This window comes from Fulmarus glacialis, unplaced genomic scaffold, assembly GCF_000690835.1.
Source record: "Fulmarus glacialis isolate BGI_N327 unplaced genomic scaffold, ASM69083v1 scaffold8369, whole genome shotgun sequence".
Lineage (NCBI taxonomy): Eukaryota > Metazoa > Chordata > Aves > Procellariiformes > Procellariidae > Fulmarus > Fulmarus glacialis.
The window spans coordinates 7,292-32,049 of NW_009235268.1; the positions used below are offsets into that span (position 1 = coordinate 7,292).

At 40.1% G+C, this 24,758-nt stretch overlaps 1 protein-coding gene across 1 annotated transcript in view; it reads left to right on the top strand.

Moving 5' to 3' along the window:
• LOC104082738 (glutamate receptor ionotropic, delta-2) overlaps window positions 1-24,758 on the top strand; it is a gene marked incomplete at its 5' end in the record, with an annotated part of 109,774 nt that overhangs the window by 3,248 nt on the left and 81,768 nt on the right. Inside the window, one exon of the mRNA XM_009585968.1 lies at window positions 7,163-7,358. Within this exon, the coding sequence (XP_009584263.1) occupies window positions 7,163-7,358 (196 nt within the window). The remainder of the gene's footprint in view (window positions 1-7,162; window positions 7,359-24,758) is intronic.

Consider the following 24,758-nt stretch of genomic DNA (forward strand, 5'->3'; position numbering starts at 1 on the left):
GTGCCTCATGGTATCCGGAAGCCTATTTTGAGAAGAAAAGCATACGAAATTTTGTTAGGCAATGCACTAGGGAGGTCTAGTGAAACTTTCCCTAGAGAGTCTCGAAGTAGAACTTTGCTGTATAACTTCACTTGAAGTTGAGGCCATTTGTTCTCTGCTTCATTGATTAATTTGGATCAAATTGTTACAATTTTTAAATGAACTTAGAGGAACAAGAAGAATAAGAGTGGGCGTTAATCTCCTTTTCCAAGCAAATGGCTACTCTTAATACCTTTGGGAGCTCAGCTTTTCATCTTCTGCCAATAGGCAGTATCAGGAGTAGAGGCATGCAAGCCATAAAGTAGTTCCTAGATGCATCTTTTGTTCACACTTGACCCACATTGCAGATGGCATTTAAATCAAGACAGTCAGCATTTCAAATGCCAAAACACTGTGGCAGCAAAGCAAAGCATAATTTCTATGTCCCTTAAATCTTCAGATCACTGTCTCAAATGCAACATGAATGAATAATAATTAGGAGTGGCTTTTCTTGGTAAATGCCAAATAAATTTGGAGGTCTCAAGCTATTTCTTGTAGGTGCTGATGCTGTGAATTTCATCACTGAGCCAGTATTGCTATTACCGTGTTTTATGATTCCACGTTTTAGGACAGAATTAGAGTCCATTGGCAGAGACTGATTTTACTCAGACTGCTGCACTGCACTGTTTTCCTGGGTAAAGGAAGGTGTTACCACCTTCTCACGGGCACTGAAATTTTGCAGAAAAGTTGAGGGGGTGGGGTGGGCAGAGGGGAAGTCAAAGGATTTGTCATATGAAAGGACGGTGTTAGGTGGTTTCAAGTTTAAATCTAATCCACTTCTAAAAGTGTGAAAGCTTGATTAAGACTTTAGATTATACGCGTTATGGGGGAGAGTCTGCGTCTTGTGTCTTCTGTAAAATAAGTAGTTCACATATGTTCTTCATGTTATAAGTAGTACGTTCTATTTGACAGGTGAGACCTCTGCCTCCGCATAGCAGTAAAGCATGCCTTTTGTCATCCTTGTTTTGCCTAGTCATTCTTTTCACAACATTTTTCCTAAACCATGATTCACTTGAAGCTAAGATGTCCCCAAGGCTTTAAACAGTTCAATACAACTGCCTACAAATTTTCTGCAAGGGAGGTTACACAAGAATGCAGTAATTGGAGTAGATATTTCCTTACACTGAAAAGCAGAATGTTCTTTAACCTTTCCTTTAGCGTGGTTCACCCAGATCTTCAAACTGGCTAGCAAGCAGTATTACTAGTTTCTGACACAGCTGTCATTGCCAACAGTCAAATCTCTTGGCTTACTGTGCCCTGTTCCGTAAGCCTGCCTGTGAATTAGTCCTTAATGTCCTAGAAAAAAGAAAAAAAAAAAGCATTGGAAAGCTTTATCTGAATTAGTCATAAAAAAAAGACTTCAGTGTAAGCCATGACATCAGTTGTTTTCTCCTAAAATTAGTGACTACTTCTTGCAGACAGTGCTGCGCAACAGTCAAGTCTGACAACACGACTAACCTAAATCGATCTATAACCCAGATCTACAAAGATACTTTGAACCCCAAGCCTCTGACCTCAGTGGTATTTAATCACCTAAAAAGGAATTTGATCATTCCTTTATGGAGCTGACCTTTTGTTTTTCTACATTTCGTGTATACTTTTTAAACACTTTTGGCTGATATATATGAACAACATGTTACCAATTCTAAGTCTAGGATTTGAATTTATAGAAGAGGGTATGCTTTCGGGAAAGAAACATATGCAAATCCTAATATGATTTTATTTTTCTTCAAGTTGAAAGCACAGATAATTTTTTATATTACAAAGTAATTAACTTGTACTAAGCCAGAAAATGAAAGTGACCTGACAACTGCTGCCTGCTTAAGGTGCAGAATACTAAACAAAATCAACAAGTGCTGAAAAATACGTGTAGCTGTTAATAATTCATCCTCAAATGACTCAATTCATCCTCAGCATAGCCCTACATTGTAGTTAATTTGTATGGGATAATATTGGTATTATCCCAGTAATTGCAGTGAGAAAAAAAACTTACTATAAAGACCACACATAACATTTTTCCCCACAATGCTTCATGAATGATAACCAAAAATAAGCTGAACTGTGATCTGACTGCATGGTCACTTCCCTATAAGTAGAATTTTTCTATATGCAAGCTCAGTTAAAGCTATTTTATTTTATAACAATTTTTTCAACTATATCTGCTTTTTTATTTTTAAACACTTTTAGCATTCATTACCTTATTGCTTCAAAATTAGAAATCCAAAGAGATAAATGTTTTAAAATGTGAGATTATAATTCCTTTACTCATGTTAGATGTCTGCTTTGCTTTGCAGGTATTTCAACTGAGATCAGTAAAACTATCGCAAAATTAAATTCCCATCCATGGAATACCGTGGATAACGGTATCAGAATTTGGGCATCAAAGGATACCCCATAGGAATTAATCAGTTTGACAAATACTTTTTCCTTATTTTGAGATCTGGTGGGCAGCTGTGTGGTGAGACTGGGTGACACAGTGAGGCTGGGGGTTTATGTCTCCACTAAATGTATTTGTCTGAATGGAGAATGAGGAATAAAGGTACATCAAACAATGTGTAACCTACAAACCAGGCTGCAGGTGAAGTAGTTATAAAAATTCTTTCTTCTGGAAAGGAATCTCAATGGTTTAATAATTTTATTAGTTCTGTCAAGGTTTGTCGTTTCTCTTTGTTTTGCTGTACCTTGACTGCTAGGTTGTGAATGTCATTCCAGTAGTCTGCAGAGTTGCAGGTTATGAAAAACAGTTTCTGGAGGAGGTCATATATATTATGATCCCATTTGACATGTTTGTGTGAGGGGATGAAGTCACTGACGTGGTAGGTCTTTTCCATTTTTGCAGCTTGCCTATGCAGCAGCGTACACACATGTACACCTCAGATGATGCAAAACTTTCTCGCTCCTCAGCGTAGGGTCAGGTGAACCAAAGCCTGGGGCTTACTGCTGACAACAGCATTTAGCGCATCCATAGAGTTTACACTCATACTTGTCTTGCTCTCGTTTTCTCAGCATAGAGCAGCACCTACGACTGCAAAGATGTAGAGCAGGGCGGCTGAGAGGCATCCTGTGTTTTAGGGTAGCACACCAAACAGTAAAGTACTGCAGACCGTAGTTAATGCCAACTGTAGTTGGCAGCTACAACATGCCTTCCTGAAGGCATCGACATAATTCTTCTCCTTGTTATTTCCCTGCTGGTGATGCCTTTGTGTGTGGTGGCTCTCTTGCTTGCTTCTCAGACTGTTTGTAGTACACTTCCCATACCTGATTGTAGTACACTTCTGGACTAACAGCTCGTGTATTGTGTTGGTTTGCCTTTCTGAAAATAGCAAGGTTGTTTTTGTAGCAACAAGATATACAGAGAGGCTGTTTTTCTTCTGTGCTGTTCTTAACTATACTGTTTTGTGGCAGCAGCTACACATCTCATTTATATACAAGTTAGCAATAATATTTCAGAAAAATGCTTTGTTGCTTGTTATATTAGAAATTATATGGCTATACAGAGTCTTGTAAAGTAACGATTGCAATTTTGCTAGGTGTTGTCACTAGAAATTGGAGACTCCGTAAATACTTTTTGTATACTTTTCTAGCAATATGTGTGACAAATAACACAGCAATTACAGGACATTACAATATGCATCCTGTGACTGGTTAAACCACGACACTGTTGCACTTCAGAGTACTGCCAGGAGATACAGAAGTGTATTGGCAGCACCAGCAGCAGTAACACAGAATGGGTGCATATAGTATCTTGTATTTATCTAGAGCCTTTCATCAGTGATGCTTTTGACAGATAGACTGTCAATGCAACAGTAATACACCTACTTCTACACAACACTTTGCCTAATGATGAAAGAGAGAAATTTTCACCAAGGCTGTCTACCAGACTGCCTTTCTGCAGAGCTGCACCCCAGCCTGGGTTGTTGCAGGGGGTTATTCCTCCCCAGGTGCAGGGCTTTGCATTTGTCCTTGCTGAATTTCACACCACTTCTGTCAGCCGATTCCTCCAGCTTGTCTAGTCCGCCTGAACGGCAGCTTGTCCTTGAGCAATCGGCTGGTTCCCCAATGTCGTGTCATCTGCAAACTTGACAAGAGGGTGCTTACTCACCTCCTCCAGGTTATTGGTAAAGATATGTCCCAGGTTAGACCTCTGTGGTACCTGTAACCAACCTCTAGGTGACCTACCCTGTGAGCCTGATCGTCCAACCAGGAATTTATCCATTTGGTTTCCCACCCAGCCAGACCTAATGACCTAATTTGGATATAAGAATATTGTGGGAGACAGTATTGAAAGCCTTGCTAACGTTAAAGTAAATTTCTCTGGTCTTGTCCACAAACCAAGGCATTTTACTGTAGAAGGGAACCAGATTGGTCAGGCACGTCTTACCTTTGGTAAATCGACGTTGACTGTTCCCATTCAGCTTCTTCTCCTTCACGTGCTCAGAAATGTGCTCTAAGAGGACACACTCCATGATGTTGGATAACCAGCCTCAATTCCATGAATCATCTTTTTTATCTTTTTTGAATATAGTCTGGACGTTTCCTTTCTCCAGTGGTCAGGGATCTCCTCCAATCTCCTTCATCTTTCAAAAATAAAAGCAAGTAGCCTTGCAAGGACTTTGACCAGCTCTCTCAGCACACTTTGATGCAGCCTGCCAGGTCCCATGGAATTCTATGGGTCTAATGCTCTTAATCAATCCCTGCCTTTCTGGTTGGGATTTACCTGACCACTTACAGCCAGTTGCTCATTGCCTTCTTGAACCCTGTCTGTAGTCACAGAGTCCTGGGAGACCTTGTTGGGGAAGAGTGAGGCAAAGAAGGCACTGAGCACCTCAGCCTCAGCTGTGTCTGCTGTCCCCCTCAACAGGTCCACACTTTCCTTGTTCAGTCTTTTAGTTCTGCAAAAGCTGGTTTTGTTACCCTTGAGGTCCCTCGAGAGCATCCACTCTAGTTGAGTGTTGGCTTTCCTAATGCTATCCAGAGTTGCCAGGAAATGTTTCTAAATTCCTCCTTTGTAGCGTGTCCATACTTCCACCTTCTGTATATTGTTTGATGAGATGAAAGCCTCATCTGAAAGTCTTGGGGGTTTTTAGTAATTTCAAAGTGTAATAGATGATTGAATTGCTTTCCCTTGGTGGCTATGTCTAATCTTCAGGACTGATCTTTAAAATTGTGTCAATCTTTATTTCAGTTTATTTATTAAACCTAAGTATAACATCTTAGTTGTTTACTTTCGTAATTCCCCTGATTACCACTAGAGCCTCTTAAAAATATTTACTGTTTCCCTTTCACACACTGTCTATAATGAGGTTTCACATTTTTGCTAACAGCTCAGACATTTCATATTTAGTCATTCAGAACTCATAGATGTTTATCTGGACTTGACTTTTTTTTTTTTTTCACTTTTTAATTACAAGTTAGCCACAGTATTTATTCTCCGGATACCTTAGTCTAGTAGAGTCTTACATTTTTCTTCCTAGAAAAAGGTATGTCTCAGTTAGTCCTCTCATAGAAGACCAATACACTGGGTTTCATCTAGCAGCTCACCTTTGATGATCCCATATGTGTACTGATTCTTTGCAGGTTCCCTGATGCTTATGTTCTTGAAGCGGAATGCCATCTTGTTGGAGAAAGAGGAGAGGATTGCGGGGTTTTTAATACCATTAGTTATTTACTCTTCAAAATTAAATTTATCCCTTTCTTATATTTGCTATATATTATCTGCTTAGAATTTAGCTCTTGTTCAATGTTTTTCTAAGCCCGTATGTCTGAATTTCAAAGGATTTCTTTTCGACTCAACTAACCTCTAAACCCTTGCCATTGAGCTCTATTGATTTCTTCTTTTCCTGCTTTGTGTTGTGTTCAGAGGCATGCATATCCTTTGAGATTCGCTTACTGTTTTCTTCAGTGCCATCCCTGGAACACCTAAGAATTCCTTTTTTTCCCCCTGTAGGGCCATTTTCACTTGCCTCTATATTTACATGTTTCAGAAACACAACTTGGAATTTTATGAGTTTCCTACATTTGTGTTTGCATTTTCTGTGGCTGCGATGAGCTTTTACAATTTGCTATTGCTTACTTTAAGACAGCACTCAGACCCTTGATTTGTCCTTAGATGTCATCCGCTAGATTTGTGCGGTTTATACAAAGTTAATTTGTGCCAGGAAAACTGTAATGGGTTTTAGGCACTAGACGTATTGCAGCAGTTATTTTGAAACTTTAATGAATGCCATTAAAGAAACACAGGTACGGGAGAGCAATTCTATAGGACAGGAAAATAAAGGCCAAGAGGTAAGGAGGCTTTAAAGCGTTCTAATATACCTATTTAAGTCCAAAGCAGGGTTGACAAAGCCATATTTGGGATGCTTTAGAAACTCCTAAACTGGTTAATTTTTGTTGCTTATAGGGAAGATAATATGTAAAGTACAGCAAATTTATTGGACTAAATGATGTGGACTGTGATGAAAAGACAGTTCATGAAACCACAACAGAAATCTTCCTATTACTGAAAATAATGTAGGATGTGAACTGCTTTGTGTAATGGGTGCACAGTTCAGCACAGGCATACCACTAAAAAGCTGCTCTTCATTGTGTAACCCAGCAGCACATAGAAATACTCAGCCCAGGTGCTTCGGGCTAGATTCAGTGAGTTCAGGTGCTGACGCTCCAGCTCCCCAGCAGCGGGGTGTGCGGTGGCACCGTACTGTCGTAGGTGGTTATTTCTGTTGACCTTGCTGTGTATGGCTGGAGGGACTGCAATGCTCCCTTCTCTCCTCTGCCTCTGCTCAAAGGAGCTCTTGGCATTTGACGGGATCCTCTTACTCCTTCTGTTGTTCTCTTTTCAACCATTCTCATTTTTTCCATCCCTTCCTTTCTCTTCATTTTCCTCCTTATGTCTTAAACCATAAAAACAATTTTTCAGTCTCACTTTGTCTTTTAAGAAAAAAAGAAAAAAAACCCAGACAAACAACAAAAGAAACTGGCTTGACAGCCGTCTTCGTATGTGTTGCCCTTTTCTTGCCTGCAACTCCTTCCTCTTGAAAATGTGGCTTCAAGTCTCCTGTGTCTCTTTTCTTCACCAACAATTAAGGTCTCTCCAGGATCTCTCAAGGCAGACGGATATTCCTTATGGCACTGTCTTGGACTCTGCAGTCTATGAGCACGTCCGAGTGAAAGGGATGAATCCTTTTGAGAGGGACAGCATGTATTCCCAAATGTGGCGGATGATTAACAGAAGTAACGGCTCAGAGAACAACGTCATGGAGTCAACGGCAGGCATTCAAAAGGTACTGGTATGACTTACTTTTTGCTTCCCATTGGAGATGCTCTGCTGTAACACCACATTTGCTTAGTTGTTGCTTTTAACTATAAGGGGTGCATTTGCACCCAGATAATGATCATGCTTGGTACCAATTTCTGCAAGCCCATTGCATCGGCACGGAGGATTGGGACTTCTCAGCTATGTAGCTTGTTTTCAACCACATTTTAAAATGTAAGTGCCTAGAGTGTTTGCTCTGAAAAGGATTTATAGGAATGAGAAATGAATGCATTTGTCAGGATGCAAAATGGGAATAGGATCACTGGACTTAAAACCTCAGAAGATATGGCAATGTACTGTACAAAGCTTAAAGCACCTTGAATACAAGACATTGATTAACTTATTTTTGTACACTTCTGATGCTGAAAACCTTGGCTTTCAGTTGTAGCTCTGAATCATGTATGTTTTGAGAGAGGCAGACAGAAAAAGGTGATCTGGCTTTAAATAAGAGTCTCACAGCCACCTTCTATAGTGAGTTTAGCAGTGGGAAAATACTTTGAGAGCAGGAGTCAATTTTTGTAGGTACATTTGTGAATGCAATAGTTCCCTCCCATGTTTTTGGTTGACAGCTACAGCTTTTATAAGAACAGTAGTACATGAAAGGGTTCAGTATGAGAGTGAATATGGGTTAATGAGTGACTGTATACAAACTTTATCCCTACCATTGTATCTTCACATTTAGAGTTTTAAATCAAATCTGAGAAATATCATATTTTATAGATTTTATTTTAAACTTCAAAATGTAAATATTAATTAGAGCAAATATCCATGAAGTTGTGTGTTCACTTGTTTTAAGCTTGGTTTAGAGACTTCTAAAAATCCAGACAAACTCTGCCTTTTGTCTCCACCAAAATTCATTTGCCAGGAAAACCTGTAATTTCTGGTGTTTTCACACTGGGTACAAACATGTAAGAGAAAGAGTATGTTAAAAAGAATTATGAAATCATTGATGATCTCTTGATAATAAAAGAAACACAAAATAACAAATATTCTTTAGAGTTTTAAAAATCACCGATCCACCCTCTGTATGACTGAGATCATATTTTCTCCTCTGAAGGACTAAACAGCGAGAAAGAAGAGGCAAGAGAGGCCCTGGGGAACTGCACTTCTGAAACCCCTTTAGAAAAAGTGATAAGCTGAAAAAGCAAGAAAAAAAAAGACAGTCTGAAGATTTATTGGCTAGAGGAAATTGCTTTTTTTGAGAAAACATATTTTAGCTCAGTTTGTAAGGGGCTGATAAAGCTGGGGTTTGCCTTTTGTATAAAAAAAAACCTGCCCTCCTTCTGGTTTGCCTTCCCAAGTTATACTAAAGGTTTCAGAAGAATCAAAAACCAGAGCACATCAAACACAGCTGTGTTGACTAATGGCTTTTAGCTGAAAAAAACCAACCAGTGTATCATGCTGGCAGGTAATTCCAGATTACCGCCTTTGACTTCTCATTCCTGGAAACATGGCAGTTGCTGTCTTAAAGTCTACAAAACCAGAAATATCTGGGTTCTTTAATTTCTCATGCCTCTGCTTCCCAGGAACAAGCACTTGCAAATTATAGTGTTGCAAAACCAAGTTGCAGCATGTGAGCAAGCCAACAACCATCCAATTTTAAAATATCAAAGGGCTCAGGCCCGATTCTAATGAACATACATATCCACCTACGTGTGTGCAGTTTCTCCCTTTCTTTCACCTTACAGGAAGAAATGACACAGAAAAAGATTATTTGCCAGTTGCTGTTCACACAGAAGATTGTATTTGGCCTGTTCGGGAAAAAAGCTGGATGAAGAATGTGATGTTAAAAGCTAGTTTTAGGCAAGGAAAATTAATATTTAAAAAGGTAACTGATAAGAGGCAGAGATTATAATCTCTGTAAAATACTTCCAAAAAATGAAAACATTTCAGAGGAAAGAATTCATGGGTCCCCTCGGCCTATTTATATACTTCATAATGTTCTTCGGAGTCTTGAAAGAATTTAACTGGCCACATCAGTGCTATTAACTCAAACAGATTATAACCCTGGACAAGCTAAGCCAACACGTCTCCCTCTGTGCTTCATTTTGTTTCTACCATTAATCAACGCTAAAGCATGACTGAATAGCAGTTTGTCCAAGCTCTCCGAGGCTGTTACCTCGGCACATGTTCCTGGAGTGCCAAGTGAAGGCTGAGACTTAATGAGTGCTTCCAAATAGGTACAAGGAAAAGGATTTCCACTAGGCTGCCTAATGACCATGAAGTGACTGTGATAGGAGGGTCCACCCTGTGCAGGAAGGATGTTATGGACGTGGTGGACATGTTCTTCTTTAACAACAGTCCCTGCTGCACCCTCTCAGAGGTTAAATAGGGTTTGCAAGTAGCCATCGCAGAAGAGGCTTTGCGAAACATGTTTGTTATATCTTAAAAGTTCTTTAGTTTTGTCTTGCTTTTATTCTGCAAATTACAGTGGAGCTGGCACTCTTTTTATTTTGAGGAAAGTAGCAGTTTAATACTAATGTATATATAAACAGAGGGAAGGGCAGGGGGATCAACCGCTGATTTACTCGTCGCATCATCCCGCTTGCTCAGCAGGACTGCACACTTGCTGTACCAGTGACTTCATGGGGAATGGCACCTGTGTGAGTGAAAATACAATACAGCCAAATGACAATGATTGCATAGTCCCATTTTGCATCAGGCAATCTACCACTTTGACCTGCTTTTCCTGGCAGGAGGGCAGGGCAGGCAAGAGAAATAAGATGGGAAGATCATGCTGTTGTAAGTTTTCAGGTTTTGATATTTATTGGTCCTGCTCTTCTCATAAATGAGGCGCATATGTATCACTGTGTGTGCTCCTATTCCATCCATAGTGAACAGCTATATACACCATCGGATCTGGTTAGAGAGCAGCTGGGTAGATTTACCCTGAAGGGAGAGCAGACTTTTAAATACCTCAAACAGGAGACAGCCTGAAAAGTGCAGGCACTTTAGATATTTTCTGCCACTTATTGTCTCTTCCTTTCTCAAAAGGCAACAAAAAGCAGTTGAAGATCTGAATTGAAGGTAGGGAGGTATTCAGTTGTTTGTCTTCCTGCTCTGTCAAATCAAAATGGAAGGGGAGGTAGCTGTATTCTTATATGTGCTTGGATTATTCTGGAGAATATTCACTTTTATCTTCTTTTTTTCTTTATTATTTTGTGTATCTATCTCATGGATTTTCTTTTTTTTTGCATAGGTTATGAAATATGCATCTCATTCTGTTAAAGGAATCTCTATTTCACGGAAGTTATTTATTTGGAGAGGATTTGCAGAGGCCTGAGTCATGCCTGCTTAAACATTCATTGAGGACTCCAAGAAAAATCATTTAGGCTTAAACATATCACATTACATACCTCTTTACGTCTTCTTAAAAAGCACATTACCTTGCTTAATCCTTTACAAGCACCACAGGCTTTCCTATCCTTGGAACTATTCCCATTTAAAATATAATCAAGCACTTCCATTGTGCCCCTGTGTGCTCTTTCTTCCCTAGAGTATAATAGTGCTTAATGCCCTATCCTACCCACCTTGTTCCTCTGAACATGATACCATAGCCTACAGCATCTACATTTTTCTCAGCAGTACAAAGTGGAAAATTCCTTTCCCAGGCTGCATAGGCAGAATCCGAATGTGTTTGAAACCTCTGTCAATTTAACTCTATCTGCAAAATATTTAGCTGGTAGGAAACTTGTGAATGACTGTCAGGTGAAATAACGCTTCTGGATAGTGCATTAAAAGAAACTCCTCTTAGGCTCATAATATTTCCTCTTCAACTTGCACACAGTATCAAAAGCAATTTGGTCTTGAGATTTTTATTTTCTTGTGATCCTACTTGCATTGCCACGCTAGCAACAGTTGAGCCCTTTTGTTTTCCCTGAACACTGTGGATGGCACTTTTACCTTCCTGAGAATACTGTAATAGTAACAATATTGTTTAAACTACCTATGAACAGGCCATAACAAAGCTTTGCTAAGGTGGTTTGTCTGGGGAAGAAAGGGGTAATAATGATTTGTGATTCTGTGCTAGAACAAATTGTTAATAACTGGACATGGTTATTCTTAATTTGTTTTCAGCAGTAGCAACAGCATGAAGATTTCTATTGATGGGCCAAAAAATTCCTGAATTAACTAATTATCCTGATTTACTCACAAATTTGACACTGGAACTGCCATTCTGGTGGCAGACACACTGATCACACCACAAAAAGATCTAGTTAATGTATGCAAGTCCATACATCTTCATTGTGAATATTTCTGACCATGGAGTTGGCCAATAAAAAGACACTGAAAACAAGAGATAACCAAGACAGACTTTTGGGATATTGGATCTGTACTGTGATTCAGCAGTTTGACAGTGGCTAAGAAAGGGATACGAAGCGAAAAAGGCAAAAGCATATAAAAATGCTGGCACTGTACTCCAGCCCCCCGTATATCTTAATTCACTACAAGGGGATCGGCTACGCTGTACAACTGTTGTTTAGCAAACTAATTATCAACACAGACACTGGTTCCCTGATTCCCCTCTGCCTCTGGAGGGGATGATGCTTGGGAAGATGAGACGTTCTGTTGCTGCTCTACAAGTAAGAAGGTTCAGGAATACTCTTAAGACTTTGACATGTTCAGCCCCACAGCTGAAGGTGCAATTTATCTATTTTGCAATTGCCCTCTCCTGCACAGTCCACGACTTGGAGCTGACAGGTGCCTGGGGGTACCAAAGACACCTGCTGTCCTCACTTTGTATTATCATGGGTGGTCTGGCTCCATGTTATTTGTTATATAGCATCCTTTTCCTGGAAAGCAAGTCTCAACATAAAACCTGAGCCAGATTTGCCAGTGAAGTGCTCTTAATAATGACAGGATGAATGCCTGATCCACTGGCACTAGCATGTTTAATGTCTCATAGCTTGCCATGTCAGTTTATGGGGGTGGGGGAGTGGGGTATATTTCATTGCAAAGCATATTTCTCATAGCCTTATCACAAATTGGCTTCAGTTTGCATGAGCCAAAAGAATAATCAGCCTGGAGAAAGATCTCCCCCCGCCCCATAATCCTGTGTATCTTTGCTTCCATATCTAGAGCTTAATCAAACTTGCAGCAGTGCAAAAATTTAGAATCCTGACCAGAAAGCACTACAAACGCAGTGTGGTGTTACTTTCAGGCATTATCAAAAGGCTAATAGTTATCTGGATTAGCTTAGGGGGTCAATGTGTTTTGGATGTATAATAACTGATCTGTGACAGTCAACAGAGCATGAAGAAGATTCTGTGCATAGCTTTAAAAATGAGATACAAAACCGTTTTCCTGCTGCCTCATTTTCTCAGAATTCAAGGTAGGCTCAACGAAAGGCTTACTCTCCCTTACGAACGCTTTTAAGCATATACCAAAGTTTGGTCTAACTTTGACTTTCCAGAGAGTTTTCACAGGTTTTATCTTGAGTAGAACACCTGTAAAAGTTATTTTCTGCAGTTTGGCTTTATTCAAACGAAAATGTAAGTCAAAATTTGAGTCAGCCTACATATCAAGAAATGGATCTACGTGGACGTGTGTTCTTCCAACAACTAAGCAAGCCAACTACTGCCATATTCCTTTGGGTCCAGTTTCCTGAAAATTTTATGAGTTTATCTTCTCCTGTTTCATCTTACATGCTCCCGAATATACCTTACCCCTTTTGCTCTCATTGAAATGCCATCCAAGCTGCTCATGACTTCTGTTCAAAGGTCAGTCTGCATATGCCTGCCAGTCACTTTAACAGCCTCAGATGTCACTGGCTGATGTCCTGCTGTGGTGCCATGACATTCTACCTTGCATGACTGTCTTTGCTTGCTCTGTCTCTTATCTCTCTATTATTTTGGAGAATTTTCCAGATCTGTCCTCCAATTTTTGTTGGCCATCCTACATCCAAGACCATAGTCTTTTCTATCTGTAGCTCATCCCTGAGTATTATCAAGTCCAAACAAATTCAGCTAGTGGCTCCAGGGAGACAACTTGGCAGTTCTGCTTATCTTACACTGAACTGAGCTCCTTTTATCTGAAATAAAATTTGTGTGTTTTCCTCTACTGTCTTTTCATGAATGTCTGACCACTAACTTAGTTCAACCTAAAACCTACAATAGCTGACCTTGTAGTCTTCATTTTCTTTCCTGTGGCTTTCTATTGCTTAAGCTTGTGTGTCTGTTTAAGTTTTGCCTTCCACAACATGTCTATGATTTACCCATACAACCTCCAGTCCATCACTTCAGTACTTTTCAGTGTTATTTTCTCTGGCCTTTACAAAACGCTCTTTCTGCATTTAGTTCTATTGAAAATGCTCGTGGGAAAAAAAAAAGAAAAAAATAATTTCTTGAGTTCCAAGGCCCTTCATGGTTGATTCTGACTCTCCCTGTAGCTTTCTCATTTCGGAATTAGAAATCATTTGTGTGAGCTTTCAGTGCAACTCCTTATTCAAGCAAGTATCTTTATGCTTTCTCCAAGGACTCTCCTGTAAGGTATGAAGTTTTCCCTCGAGACGGTAATCTTGTCTTTTCTTCAAACTCCTCAACACTCTCCTTTGTTATTACACTAACAAAAACCTTGACAACTAGGTCTCTGGTGTACTATGATCGCTACCCATCAACTGAGCAGCACTGTTTTGTTGATGCTTTATGCTCTTTCAAAAAAAATATTTTATAACTGCCAAATAAGAGGGGAGAGAGGAACTCACACTACAGTCATCTAAATACCATCATAGATGTGATGCGGGTGAAACCAAAGAACTACTATACCCCAGAATGAACTAAATTAATGAACACAACGATTATCAGAGGAAGAGTATTTCTCAGAAAACAACCTCTCTGTGTCTGACCTTTCAGCCTTCATCCTCAAAGGAGAGCTACAGCTTAACTTCAAAAGATGAGCATGGGAGCTAAATTTTGTAAAAGTCAGATACAATATAAAAAGATAGGGGAAAAAAAAAGATTTTTTTAAGAAATCGGTCCTTATTATATCTCGTTTTCTCCAGCTTCAGTGGTGCCAGCTACATATTTCTCTTGAATTATCTCATTGATTAACATAAGTGCATTAATCTCAGAGACGGTTTTCTAATCTTGAAGTTTTCTGCTTGTTTTCAGAGAAGGTTTGTTTGCTTGGTTATTTAGGGGTCCCACCACAGATATATCCCTTCTTCTGTTTAAAGGTAATTTTCTCTTAAAACCTTGCTTCACTTAGATCCTTAAATTGTCATGACTACAACGATACTCCCATCATGTGTAACTTTAGGTGCCTAATTTAGGTGCCCAAGTTTCTTTCCTAGATATTGTAGACAGCCAGTTTCCTTCTCTAGACAGTGATTGGGAGTGCCTAATCTGGGAACCTATTTTTCTTGGTGGCTTATTTTGTACAGTACCTATCAAAATAAGATCATATTCCGTGACTAGACATGGCAATAAAAATAAGAAATAGCAAAATATACCCGGAGGAACCAATTTTGCTTGAAACCTGTAGAATTGCATTCTGCAGAGAGCTGAGTCCAGACTTTTCAGCTGGAGAAAGGATGGCAGACAGCCGTTTGAGGAGTGAGCATGGGATCGGGGGGGTCCCCACTCTTCATCCTGACGGCCAAATACAAAGCTAAGTACTTCACGCCTTAGCCTGTTTCTAATCCTGTAGTCATCTTTTTACATAGCAAAACAGTCCAGAGAGGAAAATTGATTCCTTTGTTGGTGGAGATTTCAGTTGGGGTTTCTCTTGTGTAGAAATGGACTAATTAGGATGGCGTCATGAGAGAAACACGTGGAGTGCATCCCTGTCCTGACAGTAGGAGACCAGCTCTGTAGAAGTGTGTGGTAGCTGCCACTATAAGGCACATGGTGTATTGCCAGGCATTTGGTCTAAACCAATCCTCATGCACCCACAAAAAGTAGAATTAATGTTGTGTTAAATAGTCCACAGATTCCACGTGTAGAGATAACAAATAGGAGTTTTCCTTTTTTTTTTTTTTAATTTCTGGAGAACTTCGGATATTTCTGATAGATGGGGAAGGTAGGACTGCAACACCACGCTCTGACCGCAACATGCAGAGTAATTGCTTGTGGCTACCTGTATGAGGAGTTTGTAGCTGGTAATGCTTAGTTTATCCCCCTTATATCTCCTTGTGCCTTTTTCTGGCAGCGTGCAACTCTGGGAATTGCTGCCAGAGCAGTATGTATCCCCATTTGTTTCTGTGGCTGTATCACATCTGTATACCATAATCTCAAGCTTTATATATGAGAGACTTTAAATTTCTGAATAACTAAGCAGCATGAATACTGCTTTCATTTGCACTAGCAAGTGATTAATTATAGAAATTCCGAGCTCCCTACTGAAGCTGGGATTTTTAGGGAATGAGAAATTTTGGAAGAGAACAGGGAGAAAGAAAACTGACAATTAGGAAATAATTTAAGAAAAAGAGTGTAAAAGCTGAGCATGAGTATGTCAGGATAATGCTCAAAGGAAATTTTTTTGCTGGCATTATTTGTTGCTGAAGTTTTCTTAGCTGGCCACACTCAGTATTAGGGATGCACCTGTTAGAAAGGGTGGCATAAGCAGAAAAGGATGCTGAACCCACTCCTACAAACGAGTAGCTCAATTTGTACATATTTGGGTCTAACAGAACAATGCTATTGTCATATTCCATAAAAAAAGGTTTCTGAATATTTACTATGTGATGAGTGCATTTATTATGCATTAGCACAGGAGAGATCTGAAAGAGAAACAGCTCTCATGGGTGCTGTTATAAACCATCTCATGAGTAAAATACAGGCTTTAGTAAAGAGTGCAAAAAGGAGATGTCTTTACGGATATATTTGAAGCAAAACGGAAGTTCTGCTGCATGTTAGGAAAAATTTCTTTACTGAAAGAGTGGTCAGGCCTTGGAACAGGCTGCCCAGGGAAGTGGTGGAGTCACCATCCCTGGAGGTATTTAAAAGACGTGTAGATGAGGAGCTTAGGGACATGGTTTAGTGGGCATGGTGGTGTTGGGTTGATGGTTGGACTTGATGATCTTAGAGGTCTTTTCCAACCTTAATGATTCTATGATTCTATGATTCCTCTCTCAATTAAAACCAAAACAAGATGATGTTCTCCCTTCTGTTTATCAGCTGCAGAGGCCAGGAAGGATTTGGGAGAGGAAGACTCTTTGGGGCAGAAAGGTACTGAGAGTGCAGTTTTTGTCATCTGTGCACTGCTGCTAGAGTGACGTTAGTCCTGATGTGGCATCTTACAGTGAAAGCATGTGGGGTATATATAATGAAAAAGAAATACAGGGAATCTTTTGCTAGATTATGAACTTTTGCTACTTTTTCCAACCCATAGATCTACTTCTCATGCAATTGCTAAAATTGTATGTGCTACTTTCCTAGGCTCTTCATCGATGGCATTGTCTCACCAAAAAAGAGTATGACCAACAGCTTTAAATGACCAAAGACTGTAGAGGGATGAGCAAGCTGTGCTGCGATGCTAGCAGAGCAGCGAACCTCCTCTTGTATGTCAGCAGCTTGTGGAGGGATATACCCTTCTTCGTATTTTTGAGTAGCACGTGCGTTATCTCAGGTTTTATTACTGCAGGGTTACTTTGAGCTCAGCACTCTGCTGCTCTGCTCTATTAGCGCCTGATGTCTTCACAAACCGGGTGTGCTGCTTGCATGTCATTCCACTTTGGCAAGCCATCATTTATTTTGATTTAGCAGGAATTGGAATGAATAGGACATAACAAGTCCTGTAATCCTTTAGGCCTCTGAGATTGCTCTTTATTAAACAAGAGAGACTCCTGATGGAAGTTACAAACTCCTACGAATATGCTTTCCTAGTCTGGCCGCATCAGATGTGGGCCATTTCTGTGCAACCTATGGGGAAGCAAAGCTTTGGGTGAGTAAAATGTCCTCTTTGAAGTATTTTTTGTTACTTTTTCAGGTCAGTTCTTGTAGCCATTTTCCTATGGGAGGGTGATGAAAAGATTTGAATTTGTGCAGTTTAACAACCACACATTTTCTTTTGTGCCCAGATCTAGTTCTATTCCCCTTTTTCAAAACCATCAGTGGAAAAGTTCTCTCAAAAATTGCTGCCTCAGGGAGAAATAGAAATTTAGATTATATCTCCTCCTTTGTTGGTTCCGCCTGTCCTTCCCCTGCTTTTTTTAACTCACTCATGCAAAGTCAGTAGTAAAGCCACAGCTCCCTTGCCGAACCCTCTCTATGGCTCACATCCCTTTCCACGGCAGACAGATTCCTCATTTTGGATTCTCGTTATCCAAAGAAAGAAAAACTCTCTAAAGTGCCTGACGGAGAAGAGTAGTTTGGCATTTGGAGCACTCTTGTTTGCCTACAGGGGACACGAAAGGTATTAGGCATCTATTATTCTGGTCCTGTGAGCTCTTATTTCTCCATTTTATCTCCAATAACTTAGTGCTTTTCCTACAGAGGTTCTGTAACGTTTGCAGGTTCATGAAGATGAATAACACCACCATACCGAGGGTGTCTGGGGACTTCACAGACTCCTATGCAGCTCCAGCAACCTCGGCTCATTCTTTTCCTTCTGAATTCTCGCTTCACTTTGTTCCCTCCCTCTTACTTTTTCATTTTTCTGCTTTTTGATCCTCTGTCTCTTCTGTTTGGATACCAGCTACTCCAACTTTTGCCCAGCTCCCTAAGCTTTTCTTCTTTCCACCTTCACCTCTACGCGGTCACGCATATCCTTTGCTATCTCCATCGGCTTACGTTGTCTCACTGTTTATCTGTGCAATGAATTCTGCGACTTTCAATTCACAATCAGAAGCTTTCCAAAACTCTGACTGTCACTTTGAAGCCCAGTTGCAGGCTCACAGTGTGGTGGGCTGCACTGGGGACGTATCACACACAGATCAGGGGAAATGCAGACTCTGTCTAATGATCAATAGATGGAGACAGGAGAGCACACTCTTGCTTCAGGCATGGAACTTGGTAATGTATTCACTTTCTTGCTGAAATCCTTCCAGCTCTCACTTTGTGTATTAACATATTTTAATAATTCCCAAATATGTTGTGATGCATTAACAAATGCAAATGATGGGATTGAATGTAAGGCTGTTTAAAGGATATATGTGACAGAAAAAAGACATGAATAGAAGTAATGAGAAAGGGATGTATAAAATGTGCTGTATATTCCAGCTCTAAAGCATTGGACTATGAGGCTGCAAGTCTAAAATGGTGAGAGAGGTGTAAGAAGTAACAGACTTGGAGCGGCTGTACCAATCGTTCATAAGACAGTTTGACAGATTTATATAATTTCTGTTAAATAACTTGTAACTAAACAAACAAATAAAAAGTCTATTCCAGACACCAGGAAATGCAATTGCAGTGAGTAGATCTATAGCAAGACTCCACTGTAAGACATTTAATAGTCCCTCCTGAAATCATTCAGAATTTTTTAATTCTAATACTCTTACAGCTGTAAGTAATAGGAAAGCAAAAGAGGATAGCTCAGGGAGAACCTGCAGCTGCTCTAATAGCAAATTTTTAGACTATCATCTTGAAATAATCAATACATTATTGGTAGGCAATTAAATGCTAGTGAAGTAATAAGGATGGTGCAGGAAAATTAAATTGTAGACTAAAAAGCACTGGCAGAATACTTAGGAAAATCAACCTTTCTAGTCTCTAACATATATGAGTATCAAATGTCTGAGTATCAGAACCTTTAACTAAAAGAGATGATTGCCCTTAAAGTCATCCTAGTCTCAAAACAGGAGGGAGAAGAAAGTCCGGTGTGATTTAAGATATCATCTAGAGAAATAAAGGACAGAAAAGGCTAATTTTTCAAATACAAAAGAGGAACCCAAAATTTTACCTACGCATCCCCAAAATGGTGTTTATGTTTAAAAACTCCAGGTCTGTGCTTCTAAATACCTGTGTGCGTTTAAATGCACATTCTACAGGTTGTAGAGCTAGAGAGATCTCTTAAGGTCTGATCTTAAAACATCTGGTCTGGGAGACTGGAGACTGAGCAGACTTTTGCTGCTTTTTGACATTGTCCTCAGTCATCTGATTATACATAGTGGGAAATATTCTAGTAAAACTGCATTTTGTTGGAATATATCAATTTATTGAATCCCAAGTGTTTTGAGAAAAAAAATGTTTATGTTGTGTTTAAGGAGGGAGAGAGGAGGAAGAGGACCAGTTTGAAGCACCAGATCTGATGGTTCAAACTGGATAGTGGTTACACAAAAATAATTGGTGTCCTACTCAGCAGAGTGCCAGAACATATGATTAACTTTTGTGAGTTTAAACCATACTCATGCCAACAAAATCCTGAGGTTGGGTTGTAGGGGGTTATTTCTTTAAAGGACAATTATAGTAAGCAGAAAGTCCCCAGGGCGGAGGCTGTCACGCTGCACTACGGTCTGGTGTCAGGACATGATCCGCGGCTCTTGTGGGTGCTTTGCTCTCTAGACTTATTCACTTACCTCCTCTGGAGCTATGTGAAGTGAAAACATGCCTCCAACTCCCACTAAATATTTCAGGGGGTTTCAAATCCCATTCAGCCAGAAGTTTCACACAGCTTTCTTCCTAACATCTGTGCAGGGCTCTGAAACCTGGGAGAGGAGTGTTTTGAACTAAAATGGGACTCTACATGCACATTGTGGCTGTGCATACGGGCTGTGGACAGCTCCTGGGATGGACCAGGGAGTAGCCCGGCAGGGCATTATTTGGGCACTCCCTCCTGACGCTGTCTCTCTGAGCTCTTCTGTGGGTGTGCAGAGGAGCTTTTCTAAATGTTACCTAAACAGTATTTTCAGCTCCTGCAGGTTTTTCATGGCTGTAGTCACCAATGTGGCAGTCCCAGCTGAGTAGAGTAGAGGATCAGATGGTTGTAGAAAAACAGTTTTCTCTCTCCTGTTACTCAACCTGCAAGACTGGCATGTGTCCGTGGTGCATAGGCAGCGACAAACGAAAATGGTAAAAGATCTTTCATTCTCTGGCATTAGCCAGGCACCTTTCATATGCAACAAAATCCTTGGAAAGCCAAACAAAATAATGTGTTTTTTCTATAACATGTATTATGATCCCTCCCCCTACTGTCTTTTTCTGACCTGATTCAAGCAACTGAGAAGGTGTTTTCTGAGTGCTTTTCTTGGAAAGAAATGTAGATGGAATGAACTTTCCAGCCACCAAGTTAAAAATTTAGAAGTAACAGCACGTCATTGAGGAAGGTAGGCCAGGTAGGTAAGCTGGCTTTCTTAAAGTGTGTCAACTGAAAATAAAGCTAAAATTATTCTGTTAAATAAGCAGAGTCTTTCCTTAGGCTGAAGAGTAATGATGAGTGTGGGTTTTCCACCATTTTATTCTCTTTAGTTAAATTGCGAGCAAGCAGTTTATGTCTCTCTGTATTTGAACTAGGTGGCAGAGTTGTCCAGTTTGAAAATGTGACTACAATAAATCAGTTTCTTTTTAATAGCCAAGCTATGGGAGGAGAGGATTAAAGTGCTACGTGGAGTATTTTAAGAAGCATTTTAACCAGGCTGTAATCACATTTCAGTCTTCTATCAGTCTGCATAAAATACCTGATCTAGATAGACTGCGCAACTCCCTTGCTGGGATTACAATGGCAGGAGAGGGTTGTTTACCATTCCCAGCTCTAAAGCTTTCCCACTGCATGGGGGCTGATTGGTGTTTGTGGCTGCTTGCAGAATGCCTAGTTAATCAAATAAAACAGACCCCATTCCCTGCTGAATATAACAGAGGGAGGAATATAAATACCAGGGACTGTATCAAGATGGGTGGAAAATACAATGCATCTGTAATGAAAAGCCAGTAGGTAAGCAGCTGTATTATACAAGTCTGTAAGTACCAAGCTGGCCATAACATCAATCAAAGAGCAGAAGCTTTGGTTGTTTTATCGCTCTGACCTCGGGTCGGGATTTCCTTGTAATACTGCCATGGTTTAACCCCAGACGGCAACTAAGCACCACCCAGCCACTCGCTCACTCCTCCCTGGTGGGATGGGGGAGAGAATCAGAAGAGTAAAAGTGAGAAAACTCGTGGGTTGAGATAAAGACTGTTTAACGGGTAAAGCAAAAGCCGTGCGCGCAAGCAGAGCCAAACAAGGAATTCATTCACTACTTCCCATCGGCAGGCAGGAGGTCAGCCCCCTCCCGGAAAGAAAGGCGCCAACGGTTACTTGGGAAGACAAAGCACCATCACTCCGAACGTCCCCCCTTCCTCCTTCTTCCCCCAGCTTTACATGCTGCACATGACATTATATGGTATGGAATATCCCTTTGGTCAGTTGGGGTCAGCTGTCCTGGCTGTGTCCCCTCCCAGCTTCTGGTGCACCCCCAGCCTGCTCGCTGGTGGGGTGGGGTGAGAAGCAGAAAAGGCCTTGGCTCTGTGTAAGCACTGCTCAGCAGTAACGAAAACATCCCTGTGTTATCAACACTGTTTTCAGCACAAATCCAAAACACAGCCCCATACTAGCTACTATGAAGAAAATTAACTCTATCCCAGCCAAAACCAGCACAAATACCTTTCTAGCAAGAATTCTCAACCTGTGAGTAAACAAATCTAGAACATGGCACCTTCCCATTAATGAGTCTTGACCCTAACCAGGATACAAATTCCCAGGAAACATCAAAATCTTCCGCTAAGCACTGGCTGCAATTCCTGAGTATTCCTTTGTATAAGAGATGGATGGCCAGGACATCTTTCTTGTGACTGATCCAAGGTATTGCAACATACCTTGGTCCAAAACAGTCTGAATTTGTGACTCTGGGAGACACTGAAAAAAATAATCTGTGTCCTGCAGCATGGAGAAATGGCATGGGCTAGGTTTCTACACTGCAGGTGGTCAGAAGAAGACAACAAATTCAAATTTTAAAACCTCTAAATTTTGTTTCACACGTGGCAGGAGTTCTGAGCGTGGTTGTGTTTTATGTGACACTTCAAGTATGCACTGGGGAGGCTGCAGGACTGGGCCTCTCAATGGGGACTAGTACCCTGTCATCTCATTCATGGGTCTTCACTAAGCATTGGTATGAGAGAGGACACCAGTCTGCTCATCCCTTACAGAGGAGAGGCACACAGCTACTGCTTGCTCAAAGGCAGAATTTGGCATGAAAAAAATCCGGTGCTTATAAGCAGCAGTATCTTCAGAATCAAAATTTTGGCCTCAAGTGCTAAAATTTTGCTCAAGTCTTGTCTTTACACACAAGTTGTTATATGAATGTCTCTTGGAGTCCCAAATGTTGCAATTCACAGTCTGGGGACAACACACAATAATGTAGGTGCAGATCGGGCAGGTGTAAACAGCAAAGGTGAGGAAAATTTCTCACAAAAGGAAAATGTGAGCATCAGTTAATGAATGTTTGCAAAACGCTTTCAGTCCATCAGATGATGCTATTATTAAATTGAACATCTTTGCTTATGCTATAGTTGTGCTGAAAGCTAAATGAAGGAGATGGTTTTCTTTAAACAGTATCTTATTCTTCATTAGCTTGATCATTAAACCATTTTGGATTTAACAAAGTGAATGGCAGATGGAACACAACAAAGAAAGTAGAACAACAAAAAATGAAACATGATATGAGATCATGGAAGAGGATCAAAGGAGACAAACCCAAAAGTAAATCAAAAGAGCTCATACCAAAATTCTGGCTAAAATAATGACATAAAACATATGTTTGGGAATGACAACAGTTGTGGAAAATACTCAGGGTATTATTTTGTCTTTCCATAGATGCCAATAACGATCTTGATTTAGAGAATTGTACTTCTGAATACGTTCACTCATGCTGTGGTGTTGAGAGTCTCCCCACATTATCAGACATGATAGCGGTTTTGCAAAATTAAAATGAAGTTTAGTGGAAAGGGGTGGAAACATCAGCCAAGCATGTGACTCAAGATCACATAAATTCTTTGCATCTGATGGATTTTACTACCCTTCTTGCTGTACCTCTCCACTCCCAAACTAACATCACGCTTTTCAAAATCTTGAATCTCCCAATTCAGCCACTCATCAACTGGCTTCTCCACCTGTTTCTCCACCTTCCTAGAACATCCCATCAAAGCTTTGCCCTGTCTTTCTATGACACCCTTTCTCATATCTTCAGAGTTAATTGCTCCCTACATCCAACATGAGAAATCATTAGGTCAAATTTGTCATCCATTGAAAACAGTCAGTGGTAGACCTTGGCCCTGTTTGTATTTGCATCCACCAATTTGGAAGCTGACTTGATTGTTCCAGACCTCATGAACCGAGTAACGTGGAGGGAAAATCTCATAAGAGCAAGAATTACTTTACATGACATTATATAACATCCAGATCCATTCCTAGCTGAACGAAGACAAATTACAAATAACAGAGAAACTTGCAGAAGGTTTGTTTTGAATTTCTTTCTAACAGTAGTCCTAGGCCTGGTAGAGTTTCTTCAGTCCCCATAGAGTTTTACATGGTACACTTTTTGACAGATACTGTGTCAAATTATATTGTATCCTTTCATGATTTATACTGCACACATTCTATATGGCTTTCAGTGTGTTTTAGTTATTACTACTCTATTAAATGTGTAAGCTATGAGGTGTTTCTAACACCCCATGACAAATTTTATGTACATTATGCAACTGCAGTTTTGATTTAATCTTTATCATATTACACTCAATCTGTAGAATTTTATTTTTATTATGCTCTTGCCATATTTTATGCCCTTACAGGTCTGTGTTTTATCTCTTGGTTCATTCAGCTCGAACATTGCTAGGCCTAGGTTCTGCACTGAGTGTGTGCCCCATGTAGGTACAGGGTAAGTCCATTGAACTGAGTATTACTTATTCAATAGCTGCCAAATGTAGATGCCTGTACGAGGCCTTAGATTCCCATTGAACTTGCATTATTGGGCTCTAAATAACTTGAAATATGACAAAAAGAATAAACACAGCTAAAAAGACTCAAAAACTCGAAAAAGACAAGAAAAATATTATTGTGGTTTTACCTTCTTCAGCTACAATAAAATACGCTCTTCATAGATATGTCATACATAAGATAAAGGAGGATATCTTTTCCTGGCATTGTATCTCCTCTGCTTTCTTGTATACATCTTGTGAATTAAACTTTTTCTAAAATTTAACATGAATGATACAGCAACAAAGATACTACATTGGACTTGATGTAGGTGTCCATCAGTAGGAATTATGCTTTCCATTTGTGTCTGAAGGGATTGTATTTTCAGAAGAAGAACCCACGTGTGTGCAGTATGGTATGTGTATGATGTTTTAATATAACTGAACACAGAAAGGAGGTGTGTCTACACACAAGTACTGTGCAGCAGCAAAGCTGTTTGTGTGCGTTGTGCATACAGATGCACTCACGCAGCTGCTTTTCCTGAAAA